General features: G+C 37.5%; 2 protein-coding genes across 4 annotated transcripts in view; one reads left to right on the top strand and one right to left on the bottom strand.

The window, feature by feature from the left end:
• Positions 1–6,946: 6,946 nt before the first annotated feature.
• On the bottom strand, positions 6,947–11,201 carry LOC144450762 (uncharacterized). 2 transcript variants are annotated; one of them, XM_078141473.1, is made up of 3 exons: positions 11,115–11,201; positions 10,470–10,636; positions 6,947–9,508 (listed from the first exon to the last, which is right to left on the bottom strand). In XM_078141473.1, the coding sequence occupies exons 2-3, from the start codon at positions 10,607–10,609 to the stop codon at positions 7,153–7,155; spliced, it is 2,496 nt and encodes an 831-aa protein (XP_077997599.1). In that variant the 5' UTR covers positions 10,610–10,636; positions 11,115–11,201; the 3' UTR covers positions 6,947–7,152. The 2 variants fall into 2 exon arrangements, with proteins under 2 accessions (XP_077997599.1, XP_077997600.1); XM_078141474.1 differs by having other exon boundaries at positions 11,126–11,171.
• Positions 11,202–14,368: 3,167 nt separating this feature from the next.
• Positions 14,369–18,259, top strand: part of LOC144451071 (vacuolar protein sorting-associated protein 8 homolog) — a 53,575-nt gene continuing 49,684 nt past the window's right edge. The window contains exons 1-6 of one of the 2 annotated variants that reach the window (XM_078141842.1): positions 14,369–14,455; positions 15,720–15,788; positions 16,305–16,432; positions 16,682–16,775; positions 17,437–17,524; positions 17,801–17,925. In XM_078141842.1, the coding sequence (XP_077997968.1) occupies positions 14,369–14,455; positions 15,720–15,788; positions 16,305–16,432; positions 16,682–16,775; positions 17,437–17,524; positions 17,801–17,925 (591 nt within the window). The remainder of the gene's footprint in view (positions 14,456–15,719; positions 15,789–16,304; positions 16,433–16,681; positions 16,776–17,436; positions 17,525–17,800; positions 17,926–18,259) is intronic. The other variant, XM_078141841.1, reaches the window with a different exon arrangement.

Here is an 18,259-nt window from a genome sequence, read left to right as displayed (position 1 = left end):
ACTCTGCCAAGTTATCACTGGCTCTTTGTATAAAGTTAGCACTTGCTCACTGTACAAACTCATCATTAGCTCACTATACAAACTCATCACTAGCTCACTGTACAAATTCATCACTAGCTCACTGTACAAACTTAACATTAGCTCACTCTACAAACTCATCACTAGCTCACTGTACAAACTCATCACTAGCTCACTGTACAAACTTAACATTAGCTCACTCTACAAACTCATCACTAGCTCACTGTACAAACTCATCACTAGCTCACTCTACAAACTTAACATTAGCTCACTGTACAAACTCATCACTAGCTCACTGTACAAACTCATCACTAGCTCACTCTACAAACTTAACATTAGCTCACTGTACAAACTCATCACTAGCTCACTGTACAAACTCATCACTAGCTCACTGTACAAACTTAACATTAGCTCACTCTACAAACTCATCACTAGCTCACTGTACAAACTCATCACTAGCTCACTCTACAAACTTAACATTAGCTCACTGTACAAACTCATCACTAGCTCACTGTACAAACTCATCACTAGCTCACTCTACAAACTTAACATTAGCTCACTGTACAAACTCATCACGAGCTCACTGTACAAACTCATCACTAGCTCACTCTACAAACTTAACATTAGCTCACTGTACAAACTCATCACTAGCTCACTGTACAAACTCATCACTAGCTCACTCTACAAACTTAACATTAGCTCACTGTACAAACTCATCACTAGCTCACTCTACAAACTTAACATTAGCTCACTATCCTAAGTCATTATTAACCACCGTAGACAGCAGAAGACATTACCATATGTATACTACAGTGTCAAAACAATAACATTGTGTGGTCATTACTCACTGGTAAATGTTGAATGTTTCATCGGGTTGCCATGGTAACATATACAGCAACAGTAAGGAAAGAGAAGTTACAAAGATTATAAATATAAAAGGCTTTGAACATCTGGTACGGAGATAGCGGCGAACCATGCTGGAAGTCTAGACCGGTGTCTCGCTGCGTCAGCGAACCCCTTCATATACTGGGTTCCTATGGCAACCTGTAAGTTACAGTGTAACAAATATTTTTTCCATATGAAGAGACGTTTATAATGAAACAACGACTAATCACTCAGTTAAGCATTCATTAAAGTGGCCATACTGATTTGAAAGTGATAAAAAAAAAATTAAAAATAAAGACCAAGTCCTTGCCTGTAAATTAAGTAAAACTATTTTAAAAGTTTGTCATTGTATATTATGTGCCGAAAGTTATTTGTAAACAAACTGGTTGACCATACGTAGTCACTTGTTGTAATCACATACTAGTAATGGGTTGTAACCAAAGTATGTGTACATTGTGACGTACATGCGCAGACTGGATATGACGTAGAGTTATACGAAGTATGTACAAAAACTATCTGAAATATTGTACTGTATTGATTTCATCGCTTTCCTAGATTGTAAAATAGAATCGTTGATGGCGCTCCATACAATCTACGAGTTGGTGTGGCGTGTATGGAGCGCCACCCACGATCGGCCGTCAGTCTATAAAGTGCTATCATGGTTATGTATAGTATTGTCTGCCTGCCTGCCTGCCTGCCTGCCTGTCGATCTGTCTCTGTCTGTCTGCCTGCCTGCCTGCCTGTCGATCTGTCTCTGTCTGTCTGTCTGTCTGTCTGTCTGTCTGTCTGTCTGTCTGTCTGTCTGTCTGTCTGTCTGTCTGTCTGTCTGTCTGTCCGTCCGTCCGTCCGTCCGTCCGTCCGTCCGTCTGCCTGTCTGCCTGCCTGCCTGCCTGCCTGTCTGCCTGCCTGCCTGCCTCTGCAAAACTAAACTGTGCAAAAGTATATGTAGATCGACATTGGTCACTCCCCAAGAAAGCATTACACAAATAAACACGTGGTATAAAGCATTACACAAATACACATCCAGAAACAAACTTGAAAAAAAGCAAATAGAGTCTACAAAACAAACCAAGAAGCAAGTAAAATAACACTAAGTAAATAAACCATCTCAGCCGTATCTACTGTCTAGTAGGAACCACATGGTTTATGTGTTGGTGACGTGTAATTACACCACTCAATATATCACAATTAAAGAGCTGAAAACGACGTGGACATGATAAATATTCAATGTTTACATGTGTCTATTTCATGTTTACTAGAAACCTTCCCCTTGGCAAGTAATTTCAAATGTGGGAAATAACTTTTCTAATATGACCTACGACCTAGCTACAATTTATGCCTGTAATACTTTAAAGTTCGTTGACCTAAAATAGTAGGTTACATACATTATATTGAACATGCATTATCAAATTTATATATTCTAGTTTCATACCATTTGTTTTCTCTCGTTCTCTTTATTGTGACTTGTTTCTTAAATAATAATAATAATAATAATAATAATAATAATAATGCGAATTTATAACGCCTTTTCTCCTGACATGGCACTCACAATTATTACCTCTGGTACGGATCATTGGTGGCACAATAGTTCTTTATCTTTATTGTACTTCGTCAACTCTCTTAGACTCTACGGAGCATACAATACATTGCAGTCTCAGGAGAGCGTAGAATTAAAGCATTCGTATTGCAACCTCTTATTTCTTTATCCTTCCTTTCACCATACAGACAAACAAACAAACAAAAAAACAAATAAACAAACAGACAAACAAACAAACAAACAGAGATGCATGCACACATTCATACATACATACATACATACATACATACATACATACATACATACATACATACATACATACATACATACATACATACATACGTACGTACATACACACACACACACATACATACATACATACATACATACATACATACATACATACATACATACATACATACATATATAGTGTTGTGTCGAGACATAAAGACTGCAATGCGTTCTCATATATGTTTTTACGAACTTTCTTTGTGTGCAGAAACCAGGTGGAAACCGCAATACTGGGTTACACGTTTGTACTTGTGTAACACCCTTTACAAGTTTTACACCAATAAAGCCCCAGTAATTCGCCTACCAAGAACATTCTTACCATCGCACTTTACAAGCTTCCCAACAATATATTTACCATTCTACTCCACAAACATACATGGGACTATTGTGTAACAGGTTGAAATAAAACGTTTTCATATACTTACCAATCGACCAGCACACACGGAGTGACCTTGCAGTAAGACCACAAACTGCAATCATTACGGTAACGCATGCGTATAGTTTTGAATGAAAGGCGTGAGACACTACTGGTACACCATGTACATGTACTACTACTAGTCAGTAATATTTGAACGGTAGATACATACTGAGAATAATGGAATAATAGAAGTGGAACCTTTCTTTGTGCATGCTTGCCATTCAGTTTAAATACAGACTGTTTTTCTTTCCTTTGAGAGTCAACACAATAGCCCGGACTTTACTTACTAAGAAATAATATAGGGTTTTAAGAAAATATGTACCCATCGCCCTGTCACAGTGTAACCGCGGACCCCCCATATAGAAGTGTTATTGACAATAGGTTGATATACTATATTACATGTATAGTAAACACATTCAAGGAATCTCTGGGAATCTGTCGTCCATGCTGTGAAATGTACAACGTCGTCTGTACAATGCTATAGGGACACAATCAATCATGCTGACAGTTGAAGGTTTGAAGGAGATCACTAAATGACCAGAGTGAAATCAGATCGGTCACGTTGTCCTTGGCTCATGAACAGTACTGACATATATACGGAATATATATATATATATATATATATATATATATATATATATATATATATATATATATATATATATATATATATATATATATATATATATGTGTGTGTGTGTGTGTGTGTATATATATATATATATAGTTTTGGTAGTACTGGAACTCTTTCTTGGTTGTAACTCGGAGTTTCACGCATTGCGCGATGTCTGATGATCGCGCAATGCGTGAAACTCCGAGTTACAACCAAGAAAGAGTTCCAGTACTACCAAAACTATTGCGCTCTGCCACTGCGGTATAGAGCACTGTCTTAGCAGATTGATACTCACCGAGTTATATGTATATATATATATATATATATATATATATATATATATATATATATATATATATATATATATATATATATATATATATATATATATTTATACGTCACCTGTCACCAATCTCGCATTCTGATTGGTCGAGAGCCCTGCAGATACACAGGCGTATTTTTCACCAACAGCCGTATTTTTGCTTGTTGTATCACGTGATCACTGCACGTCCCCTTGTAAACAAATCTAGCAGACAACTAAAAATACAGCTATAACCAGCATTTCCAATGCCAAATTTGTTGTCAACCGAACAAAATATCACCGTTGTATACATTGTAACAAGTCTTTGAACTGTACTTTTCGTGTCACAGGGAAATAGTCAAAAATTCCACACACAACCGTGAAAGTCCAGTGACGGCGAACTCGCGGTCGTCACGCGATCGTAAACATGAACTCCTAAATTTATGAAGGATATGAAAATTACCACCACAGAGGGTGTAATTTTTGCTTAACGAGAACAACAAAACATATCACGAACATTTATGTACATTTAATGGAATACAGTACGCAAAACAAAGACGCACTCATTTTTCAGCTGATGGTTATAAGTTTCAATATATCGCTGAGTGATATGCAAATAGTAAACATTACGTCATACTACTGAGCAAACGCGCACTCTGATTGGACGATAAAGTTAAGGCTGACATGTAAACAACCGTATTGCAGTTATCAGAGAGGTGCATGATACTACGCTCGACAGTATAACGCGGAAGTGATTTTATTTTAACATGAAACAGCATTTTTAGACATTCAAAAATGAATTCATAGTCGCAGGTGACGTATAAGTATGTTATTTGCCAAATACTGTTCCACATCTTGCTGCTCGAGGTAATTTTTCTGGTATAACGGCTCGCCTCCGGCTCTCCGTTATACCAGAAAAAATCATCTTACCTCTCGCAGCAAGATATGGAACGGTATTTGGCAAATAACATATACATATCTGTGTATGTATATTTGTGTGTGTGTGTGTGTGTGTGTGTGTGTGTGTGTGTGTGTTTGTTTTGGGCATCCTCCAGTAGGGAGCAGAGGAAATCAAGCCCGGTGTATTACGCAAATAGTTTAAGAAAATATATGTGGATGTACCCATCAGACTCTGTCACAGTGTAACCGACCCCCCATATAGAATATACCTCTCAATTTCCTTTTCCTAAAACAAGACCCTCCCGGGTTATTAAAAACAAAAACAAAAAAACTTACATATAACTTGGTTAAGATAATGTCAGACGTGAAAGTGAACACAAATATCAGGTCGATAATTTTAAAGGCAGTTTCTCACTACGACCACTGTGAATGTGTGTGAAGGCAGTGCATTAATTAATTCCCACGTTTTGATCTGAATGGCAGAGCTGAAGGTCATAACCACTGCTAATTAAAGAATCGATGGGTGCACTACCGACGATCGACTATGTCGGGACTGGGGTCAACATTCCCAATCCGCCACATTACATCCCCAATATCTTCAATTTGAATTTATTTCCACCAGAAACGTAAGATGATAACAATACAAAAAGAAAATGTTCTGGTGAGGACCATGGAAATAATTCACTTGAAACTAATCTAGTCCATGGTTCTGTCAAATACGGGAAGTAAGTAATTACAAGGCGTACATATAAATAATCAAATACACATACTTATTTACATTTGTACACATAATATTACAATTGAACACTACTAGTACTAAACAAAGAAAAAACATGATAGCACAAAGAATCTTATCTTGTCATATTGTTCCCCTTCATGCCTGTGAGACCCACTCCTCTCCTCACATCACAACTAACAACAGGGAACTTGCAAACCTGCCATGTTGAATGTTGCATCATGGGAAATGTGATCATAAATACTAATGAATTGGTATTGTAAACATTACTGTTACATTGTTTGCAACCACGAATGATCAATTCATAGTTGTCCTGACAATTGTGGGAGGTTTATTTTATCGTTTGCTCCAGATTAGGTATTACGATAACCACAGATAACCCCATAGTCCTTTGCATCTGAGCATGCTCAGTCTGGATCCTATTGATTCACTGCATGATTGTCAGCAGCGGCGATTTGACTGATATGTTCTGATATTTCGGTACAATGGTGGCAGCGATGGGAACCGTTTAAAGTAGTGGGGTGCCAAGTTAGGCAATACAATGAATCAAAGATCTATTTGGTGACTTATTCCATTTTCTAAAATGTGGCCCTCCCCGATAATACTATTACAAAACCAAGTATGTGGTGTAATTTGCATATCAATTCTTACATTGATATGCAAATGAAATATACTTTATTATAATTACTCGCATATATAATATGCAAATTACATATCCGATGATATATGAATACATAATGAGATATGAAAATGTTCATAATATTTGGTGTTCACTAAATGTTGCCATTGGCAATAATTCTAAATTGCATACATAATATGCACGTAATTTGACATGTAATGAATACATAAATTCAGAAAATCAATATTTCATGGTATGAACTATTCATATTTTCTTGCATAAATTAATTTTTTAAAGTGAAAATTAGTATATTGATGAATAATATGTAAAAGGGGAGACAAAGCGAGCGCGAGAGACAGAGAGTGGGACAAAGAGGCAGACAAACGTTAAACAGACAAACACAGAAATAAAGTGAGAAACATACATACATACATACATACATGCACACATACTTATATACATACATACACACACACATACATACATACATACTTATATACATACAACATACATACATACATACATACATACATACATACATACATACATACATACATACCTACCTACATACATACATACATACATACATACATACATACATACATACATACATTCATACATACAGACAGTCAGTCAGTCAGAGTCAGAGAGACAGGCTAGACAGATCGACAGACAGATAGACAGACAGGCAGGCAGACAGACAAACAGACAGACAGACAGACAGACAGACAGACAGACAGACAGACAGACAGACAGACAGACAGACAGACAGACAGACAGACAGACAGACAGACAGACAGACACTTAGCAACTGTACACATACTCAGATTATTGTTAAAAAGATGCAGATTTTTGTTTCTGGGTGATTTCACGGACTTTTTCAAATATTTTGACATCGTAGTAGAGGATGTCTCGGACGTCTTGGTCGTCGACAAGCTGTTGTTTAAGAGACGTTACAATGGAACTTCGTGGTTTGCCCTCATACTCTCCTTCAGCCACGTACGCATGGTAGTTGACGGTCTTACCATGACAACGAGCAAATGGTAACTGAAAGGCGCCCTCTAGCTGTTGCAAAAAGATATCATATTCATCGTTGATGCCTACGACTGCGAACCATTCTTCTAGATTATTTAGCACGTACTGTAAAACCGTCATCTTATCATTTCTGTTCATAAAATGACTAAGTATAAGTTCGTTCCTATACCAACATGGTATTTCTTCGGGCGTTTGCGGAAGTCCTTTTAATAAGCGTAAATCGTCAACCAGTTTGTCATATTTGGAAGTACAAAATTCAAAATTGTAAAGGAGCTGCCTGAAAAGAAAACTTCCCTGAAACAACGCCCACTCTTTTATTGAAACTTGATTGGCGTCGTAAAGCTGGCAGTGTAATTCATTACGTGCTTTGCAGTACTCGTAAGACGATATCAGCCTCTCGTAGGGATCTCGTAGCACCATGATGTAAGAGCATGGATTACTAGCAAAATCACACATTTGAAAAGTATGCCCTCCAGCGTAGAATTTCGTAAGTTCACTTGGTGCAAACCTAGCAATGCCTGAATAATAGAAACCTGAATTGATGTCACATACCACCGCCATTTTACCAAAGTGATACTCGTCAACAATCGATTCCATACACATTTTTAACGTACTTCCTCCAGATTTCTGGTTGTGCACAAAAACAACACTAGTATTGACTTTGGAGTATGTGGAGTCGGACGGTATTCTTTCACCGTTGACAACACTTCGTTTTGTGAAAAAATTAGGTAAGTAATTTTTTCTCACAATCCATGGAAATCGTTCACCTATGCCAAGTTCTCCGTTTTGCATTGTATCAGGTTGAATTGGTGATAAATTTACCCGGGAATTCGTTGTATCAAATGATAGCGCCTGTGGCTGAATCGGAAGCCTTGCTTCTTTTCCCATGCCCGGCACTAACACTTTGTTTTGTGTAAGTTTAATTTGTTGTTCATTTGTCAGACCTGTTGCGTCGTTGTGTGCACTTCTCAATGGATTTAACGACTTCTGTTGATTGGCCAATTGTAAAAGTGCTTCCTGTGTCTTAATTTGTGATATAGCCCTTGTCTGATCGCCAACTGGTTGCATCAAACCAATATCGGTATTCACCGGTATCGGCGCTTGCTGTATTCCCCACAATTGTAATGCCGCATCATCTATATTCCCTGGCAGTGGTATTTCATGTTGTATATTCCCCGCTGGTGGTATTTCATGTTGTATATTCCCCGCTGGTGGTATATCATGTGTATTCCCCGGCAGCGCTTGTTGAATATTCCCCGCTGGTGGTATATTGTGTTGTATATTAACAGGCGATGGTATATTATGTTGTACATTCCCTGGCAGTGCATGTTGCGTAAGCTTATTCCCCGGCAGTGGTATTTCATGTTGTATGTTCCCCGGTAGTGCCTGTTGTGTATTCCCGGGTGGTGGTATATTATGTTTTATATTTCCCTGTAGTGGCAAAGCTTGCTGTACATTATCCAGTGTTGGCATTCGCATCAATTGTATATTCCCCGGTAGTAATATTCTTTCCTGTCGTATATTGACTTGTGCTGGCATCCCATCATGTTGTACATTGACCAGTGGCGGTTTCCCAAGATGTTCTATATTGGCCGGTGGTGGTATCCCATTATGTTGTGTATTGACCGGTTGTAGCAACGCATTATTTTGTATATTGGCCGGTGGTGGTATCCCATTATGTTGTATATTACCTTGTGGTGCTAAACCATTATTCTGTATATTCATAGGTGCTGGTTTGCCATTATGTTGTATATTGCCCGGTGGTAGCATGCTATTATAATTCTGTATATTCACCTGTGGATTCGCCAATTCATGTTGTACATTTATCGGTGGTGGTATATTGTGTTGTATATCCACCCGGTTTTGTTCCTTAATATTCAGAGCTAGTTCTGCCGATTGTTGTACGGTCTCCTTTAGGTTCGTGTCTAACCTATTTACGTCTGATAATTTCATTGCTTTTTGTACATTGATAGTTTGAATATCGTCTACTTTTAGGTGCGCATGCTCTGTAAGTCCATGAGTAATCGAGAGGTCTTGCTTCTGTAAACTGTGGAGGTTCGTACCATTCAATGGCATCCCCATTGTGTGTTGGTTCCTATCCCTGACCGGTCTCTGTAATTCGTCAACAGCGCTGGTTCCCCGCAAATCAATATTTCTAAATAAGAAAGGTAATTTTTTTTTCAATGAAAGATTAAAGTAATATTTGGTATATTTATGAAATAAATGTATGAATGTATTGACTTTCTACACGTGTCTGTCTGTCTGTCTGTCTTTCTTTCTGTCTGTCTGTCTGTCTGTCTGTCTGTCTGTCTGTCTGTCTGTCTGTCTGTATCATGTGTATGTATGTATGTATGTATGTATGTATGTATGTATGTATGTATGTATGTATGTATGTATGTATGTATGTATGTATGTATGTATGTATGTCTGTCTGTCTGTCTGTCTGTCTGTCTGTTTGTTTGTTTGTCTGTCTGTCTGTAAGGCTGTGACTTGATATCGTGCATGATTGCTATAACGCTATGAGTATGACTCGATTTGTTGATTTCTCCTTCACACATGTATACATTATTCATGAAGTTCCCATTCTTTGTATTAACATATCTGAGTCGTCTACTAAGTGGTATAACTAATAATGACGGAGTTATATAACAGCCTCAGTGGCCTCTTTTCTTCCGTCTATACATTTTGCCAAATTATCTTGTTGCCACATGCTTACGTTTTGACATGGGTTTTCTAAATATTGTACACCGTTGGCAGTTTACATATTTGATCCACTACGTACGTGGCACTTGTAACAGGTCAAGACTTTTCAAACCCAAACGGATATTGTAAAGTCCAAGCGCACTGTCTTTACTCATTATAGGCGCGCAACCACCTGTTGATTCAAGTTCTTAATAGCCCTGTGAAATCTTCACATTTTCATGTTCCAGACTATTTTAATACATAAAACCAATATTCAAATCAATCACAGGTGTATAAATTTTACGATATCGTTTCAACATTGGCCCTACATGGAATTTCGTTTCGGATGTCTATTTTCAACCACTAAATTTTAGTGATAGCGAAGTGAGTCATAATTGAAAAGACATACAATAAAATTGAAATTGTTAACTCACCGTGTTTCTACGTATTTGTTAGACTGTGGTAAATCAGTGACATGATGTGGAAGTTGTGCCCATAGTGCGATCAAAACAAGAGACATCGACGTCGACAGAATGACCATATTAATGAAACCAAGTCTTCGTCTTGCCACCATTGTGTCAATTCAAGTATGGCGGGTAACCTGTAAGAATGGAACTTATGATACCAGATCGACTTCTGCTTGGTCAAGTCATCTATAATGGACTGTACAATGAACTAAAATAACGTGGGGAGTTTACTACACATCGGATGTGTCCCGACACCAGTAACCGCTTATAAGTAACGCGGTCCCCCACACTGACCAACAGATAGTGTTACTCTCACCTCAGACCACTATAAAGTGTCTGAGCTCTCACTCACTGTCACGGTTGTCACCGCCTTTGCTACACAATAGATGTATTACTCCCAGGAGGGCGTTCACACGAGCAATAAGTCAATACAAATTAACGAAACAATGCGAATAATACACTATGCAGACTATGTACACTACGTATAGTGAATGGACCAGGGTACGGTATAATTATTGTCTATGATCAGCGTTAATTTCCAGTCAAAATCACCACCTGCATTAAACATGCAGCTATATAGGGTACGGGAGAAATGCGTGAGAATTGACTAACCTGACTCTCACCTTGTCCCCGCTTCTATTTGGTGAAAGGCGTCAACATAACCTTACATAACGATGAACCGTATGGTTTATAGACACTTGTTTGCATTGTATGTTGTACCAATAGTAGTAGGTATAGTTCAGCAGAAAGACAAACTGAACGAAACCATTTACTAGTACTCGTTTACCACGTATCCAACTATATTTGTATGCGCCCCACTCATACAACGGTAATTTTGAGATGATAGAGCAACACCGTGTTGTTTACGTTCTTCTTTTATTGACGTTAGCATATTCAGACACCCCCGAGGAGACATCCTCAGTATATTAATCCCGTCTGTTACCCCAGATTATGTCTGGGCGTTAACCTCGCCCTCGACAATTAATCTTCCTCTATGACAAACCATAATCCCTATACGAAATTTCGTGTAGGGTCTATGGACAAACATACTGTAACAATGCTTTTTTGTATACCACAACACTTGTAATGACGTAAAACCCAACTACTTCAGACTGCCCGTGGCCAACTTGAAAAGCATCATGCAGGTTTTCAAGAAAGAGAATTCTGTGGCACTATTTGTTTTGCATGTTATAATCTTCGAGTCGTTTTCAATAAGATCAGATCTTTATTGGCAGCCGCTTAGGTATAGGATATTTACCTTTTAAGTCAAATTGTAATCTTTACTGGAAATTGTCCAAATCCTTCTTTAAAAACAACACAGTTTAACTTGCCAGGAATTACAAGTCGTTGATCCTTTCTCACGGCCACAAGTGAGTAACAATAGAAATTAACTATTGGGTAAATCACTTGCCAAAGACTACCACCGCCAGAGTTCGAATTTTATCATAATGAACTGTCGGGAATTGTTAGGCGGAGAACAGACGTTCAACGTACATTCCTATGTAAATACTAGTACTCCCCCTCCCCAATACAACATAGTCCTGATTGGGGGGAGAGAGAGAGAGAGAGAGAGAGAGAGAGAGAGAGAGAGAGAGAGAGAGAGAGAGAGAGAGAGAGAGAGAGAGAGAGAGAGAGAGAGAGAGAGAGAGAGAGAGAGAGAGAGAGAGAGAGAGAGAGAGAGAGAGAGAGAGAGAGAGAGAGAGAGAGAGAGAGAGAGATGTCAAATGTCAATCTAGCTTGCACAAACAAGTAGATGTTAAATGTTCAATCTAATTAAAATCCGACGTAGTGTACTCGGCGCGATTAGCTCTTAAATACAGTTTATTGCCGCTGTTCTTTTGCGAGCGTCCAATTACAGTAGATATCGAGTGAGTACAAAAGAACAAACGACAATAAACTTAAGATTTCAAAAAATTCAATCAGATTGAATAGTTGTCACCTGTCATTATAATGATAAACAAATGACAGACATCTAAAAGGAATTTATCAACTATAATTCGCGATAGCGAGGTAATTTCCATCAAAAGTAATATCATTTTTCATATAATAATGACAAATTATTGACATTCATAATTCATTCCATTTGTGTCATTGATGTCTATCCGTTCTGCTTGAGATGAAATTACTATGGTACTATCATAGTCACGTGGTCTGATGATCACCCTAATTACAAGTAGTTAGCTGTCAGGTGACGTAATGGTGTAATGTGATGTGATGACGTAAAAAAACAACCGTTCCGTTCATATTTCAGTTAAAAATAGACTCTATATCTGAAAAGGGGAACCGTGACTAAGGTATTTTCGTAAACTTTGGATTCTGGAAAGTCATTTCATTTTCACATCACATACATTTCGTTTCGATTGTAAACCACAAATTAACCTCATTGAATTGTCACCCGTATTTTTCGTTGAGTAGTATCGTGTTACTTCATGGGTCTTGCATTCAACAATAGACCCTACACGGTCTATGATTTATGTGATGTGAAATCATGGAATGACTTTCCAGAACCCGAAGTTTACGAAAATACCTTATATTATTTCCTGGAGTGGTGTTCCCCTTTAATGACATATTTCGAATTTCTTGTGATAAACTATTATCAATTACCATCATTTGAATAATCATTTCAGCAATTACGTCATAATTACCTAAAAATACTAAAATTGAGCTACTAGACAAGCAGTTTTAACCATGGCTCTAATCGGTTGACTGACAGGACTAGGCGTTGAGCCGGGGCGTTGATCCTGTGATTAGTGTCAAAAATAACCTCCCCGCCTTGTCACAGACTAGATCAATGAGCCCATACGGCCTTGGTGTTTACGATTTCTCACGACTCCTCTAAAAGTGGTTTAGAATTCAGCGGGCAATCTCATCTTAAGTTAATTATTATAGACAACCGTGCGACTCATCCTTTACTTGTAATTATCCAGTCATATTGAAGATGTGGTGACGTCATTCATTGATAATAGAATCTAGACATTAAAATGTAAATTTAAACAGCTTTCTAAAAGCAAGAGGTTTTTTAATACAATACAATACAATACAATACAATACAATACAATACAATACAATACAATACAATACAATACAATACAATACAATACAATACAATACAATACAATACAATACAATACAATACAATACAATACAATACAATACAATACAATACAATACAATACAATACAATACAATACAATACAATACAATACAATACAATACAATACATGTAAATTGCCAGGAGAAAAGAAAAAACCCGTGTACTGTGCAGTTGTGTGCGTGGACGTTGGCTATCAGTCTCGACAAGACTTAGTATGCTGTTCGATTGATTTGGCGAAAAACATTTACTTAATATCTATTGAACTTCTACTCAACTATACCGTCTGTGAGTATAGTAAGGTGAACAATGACAAAAACTTACTCAATGTTCTGGACAAGGGCTAGGAATAATCCACCCAACCTACGGTGCCACCCCAACAACAAACCCGATAACAATGTGGTTTTTTTTCACCAAGAACAATTGAATTTGTCTATCTAATTATTTGGCAAAATTCATCAAAATAAAACACATTTTCGACATCTGGGATTGAACACATCTAAAAAAAATAGGCCTGGTGTAGATGAACACATTATATCACTAGTCAAGCCAGGCAGTCATATGTGTGCTACAGTTTTAAATATTGTAGAAGACTAATTTCTAAAAGTTTAAAGTTTTGAAAAAGTCGATTATGTCAACTCGAAGCGATGAGTTTTATGGATCAACTATGGGCTAAAAGGTCGACGAAGGTCACACGCAATCCTCAGTGCATCTCAGTGCTCGGATCTTTCATTAATAGCACGCCCTCTAAGTCTAATGTTGAAGCATTGTCAAGATGGCGGAAGGCTTGGAGTCTGCGCTCGCAGCTACTGCGAGTTTTACTGGAAACGATTCCGTCGACATGAATTCTTCACTGATAGGGGTGAGTATTAATGCAACATTGTTTTATCCGTAAGATACGACACCCAGATAACATGTAGTATACGGCTTGAAAACATAAATATTTTCAACGACGACAGGGGGCGTGCTCCAATGAGGAAGGTGTAGTCTGCAGGAAATTTAGCTGCAATAATATTGTAGCGTTTGTTGTGATTTTGAGGGTTTTTCTTCTGTTTTTGTGCTTTTTTTTCGTTCCGATGTTTTGTTTGCTTCCAGTTAAACATTGGAACGAAAAAAGAACACAAACAGAAGAAAAACCCTCAAAATCACAACAATTTGAGCAAACGCTAGAATATTGCAGCTAGCAGACGCTAGACCGGACGAGGTACATGTATGTATATACTATATGTATTGTCTTATATTGAATTAAATCACACCTTCGGTAGCGGTGTAGGGGAGGGAACGAATTACAGGGGTATCTTTTTACTGGTCCAACATTCACAAGTCAAGGAGAGTGCATAAAGATATGAAATGAGAGTGGTAGTCGTAAATAAATGGATGAATTATCTAGTGCATTGCTGAGATCCAGCTTTGCTATCGATAACAACAACAATGATGTAGAAAGTGTTATTTGTATGTTTTGTATCAGTCTCAGACAATCGATACAATAGTGGTGTATGTTGTAGTTGTGTCAGCTATCTGTAACACCTTGGAAGTGGGTTATACTTCCATAGTAACACATTTTACAATGAACGAAAATGACACGGAAAGAATTGGTATATACAATGAATTTGATATCAATTCAGAATTCAATAGAATAGAAAAGAAATAGCAGTTTAAATTATATGGAATCAAAACAAAAAGAGATTATAATTGCTCTCTGTATGTGTCTAAACTCATGTAAAAATATTTAATCAAGAAATATGTTTTACATATATACTTATAACAGTAGCCTATTTTGTTCGTTGTAGTGTTCTTTTGTATCTTTATTACACTTATATACCCAAATAGAATTGTCAATTTTCTAAACAGTTGTAATAATGCTATATCTTATCATAATTATGGTATGTTGTCTTCTTGTATTTAGTGCTGCTTGCAGACGGTGATACTGGCTATGTCCCTCAGAGGGACAATGTCAGAATTGCATCCCGACTTACTCACGCTGCAAGGAGGACTACCTTGTATTCTATATGGTCTCACATTGTAACATGTCTTCACATAGATAGCATTTTGTTTGTGTAGTACACGGCTTAAAAGCATGTAAATGAGTGATCTTTCTATTGTTTTTTCTTTCCTAACTTACACAGTTTGATGACAGTGATTTAGACATACCTGATGTGGATGATGTACCTACTTTGGAGTCTATTTTAAATGAGGTAAAGTGTCAGCAGTATTTTTGTTTTATGTTTTACATATACATGTGAACCATGGTATGAAGTAAATCTAGAGAAAGTGTTAGCTAATTTAAAGGCTCAGTTTCGATTTAGGATGATGAAAAAGTTCTCTGGCAGAGCTATTGAAAATGTTTGTCAGGAACAAAATGTTCCCAAGTAATTCTTATGGCTCCACTGATGATACCAAATTGTATTACACTAATGCCAAGCCCTAGGACTGAATTTGAAACCCTGACCTTTAAAGTGATGAGTATGCATACGTAAGTGCATGCATATATGTGTGTGCATGTGATGTGTACATGCTTGTGTATGTGTGTGTTTTATGTTTTACCTGAACACCATGTGCAGGAAATTTCTGTGCTGCCTTGCGATTTCCTTATGGGAGGAACCATAGAGGAGTGAGATGGAGATGTGTCGGAGTTGTTGGAGTGCATATTTCCAGAGCTCTTTGTAATGGTACTAGTGTACGTAGGTTATAATAAATTTCTTTTTTTACAGCCTGATGATGTATTTGAGTTGGATGAAAGTGAACTTGGTTTGTTTTCATCAGAAACCACTGAGTCTTCACATGATTCTGTTAGTATCTCTAGTACTACAAGTATGGATAAAACATCACCTCAAAAACAGTAAGTTATTCTAAGTAAAATATCACCTCAAAAAAGCATGCAGTAAGGGACGATCGTACAACATCACACATGCTCAATAAACGAATTCATTCAGTTAAGGGAGCCAGGAGTCGTACGTCAATGTAATTGCTGAACTTCATTTTCACTCTTCTATTAACCATATTGCAACACCAATTTAGCCCTATTTCATGCTACAGTTGTCCATTGTTATACTGTTATTATTATACTGATAATATTGTTATTATTCAGGAGAAAGAAGAGTAGTGTAATGTATGCAGCCCATGGATCTATTATTAGACATGTTATGTTGAAGGGAATATCTTCCCAGCTTGTATCAGCTGCAGTGAGTAATTTTGTTTTTGTGTAGCTATGTCTGTCTGTCTGTCTGTCTGTCTGTCTGTCTGTCTGTCTGTCTGTCTGTCTGTCTGTCTGTCTGTCTGTCTGTCTGTCTGTCTGTCTGTCTGTCTGTGTCTGTCTGTGTGTCTGTGTGTGTGTGTGTCTGTCTGTCTGTCTGTCTGTCTGTCTGTCTGTCTCTCTCAATGTCTCAATGTCTCAATGTCTCAATGTCTCTCTCAGTGTCTGTCTATTTGTCTTTCCATCCATCCATCCAAGGTTTACATAGATGAATATATGAGAGACATTATTTAGAGAAGCTAGAAAAATGATGGAAAGCATTTCTCTTAAGATACTTACACATCTGCTTTCTAATAAACTCATCAAGGGATGTGAAAAGGGTTTGTTACTATCAAACATTACATGTACACGTTAAGCTATAGTCATTGGAAATGTTTCTTTGTGAACACATTACCTTGATTTTAGCTTTGCTTCGTAAGAAGTGAAAGAATTTAATGACAACACGACTATGTATTTAGCATATAGCATATTTGTATATGGTCTGTTGGAAATACAAACTTATTATAATTGTAGAGTTAATTTACAATACAAGGAGGTAAGATTTGGACCGTTTTACTTGTGTCACAAAATGTGATGTCTTCTGTTTGCAGGATAGAGTAGATGCTGGTAAACCTACAGCAATGGCAGTGTCGGCTCTGATATCTATTGGTACTTCTCATGGCTTGATACTTGTATTTGGTAAGATTAGGTGTTTATTCTGTTGGCTGCCATCATTCAACTGCATCCTAATATTGATATATCAGAAAACACTGTTGATTATGTTATGGAGTATGAGTACAACTTTTCCTTATGACAGTGGTATTATCGGAGTTCTACTTCAGTAAGTAGAATATTATGAGTGATTTTTAAACACGCAGTATAAATCTCACCCAAAATCTTATAAACTCAGCTTGTGCCCCTTTAATACATGTGTAAATGAATAAAGGGTGGTTGTATATCTGTACTTTGTTTCAGATCCAAAGCAAGCTCTCAAATGGTGTTTAGGGAGTACAGCTGTTGGTGCCCAGTATGGAGCAGTGTCTGCATTATGTATCAATAACGATTGTTCTAGATTACTGGCAGGGTTTGCTAAGGGACAGGTAAATCTATTCAGTGACATGGTTTCAATTGAGCTCTCAAAAATGTTTGCTCACAGTCTGTGTAGACAGTGCTACTTATGTTCACAACCATGGAATCACCAACAAACCTACGTACAAAATAAAATGGCCACTACCAGGATATATTCAGTCATTAGGCTACAGCTCTCATTCACTTAGTCACCAAACTCAATCATTAGGCCACTTCACTCAGTCATTAGGCCACTGCACTCAGTCATTAGGCCACTGATTTCAGTCAGTTCATCACACTTTGTCATTAGGCCATTGCACTCAATCATTAGGCCACTGCACTTAGTCATTAGGTCACCACACTCAG

The sequence above is a fragment of the Glandiceps talaboti genome, chromosome 20 (genome assembly GCF_964340395.1).
Source record: "Glandiceps talaboti chromosome 20, keGlaTala1.1, whole genome shotgun sequence".
Classification (NCBI taxonomy): Eukaryota; Metazoa; Hemichordata; class Enteropneusta; family Spengelidae; genus Glandiceps; species Glandiceps talaboti.
Note: the sequence above shows the minus strand (reverse complement) of the source record. Positions and strands in the feature narration are given on the sequence as shown.

Coding starts and splice junctions, on each gene's coding strand:
- LOC144450762 (XM_078141473.1), bottom strand. CDS start 10,609: ATGGTGGCAAGACGAAGACTTGGTTTCATTAATATGGTCATTCTGTCG. Junction 9,509..10,469: donor AACAAATACGTAGAAACACG/GTGAGTTAACAA, acceptor TTTCTTATTTAG/AAATATTGATTTGCGGGGAA.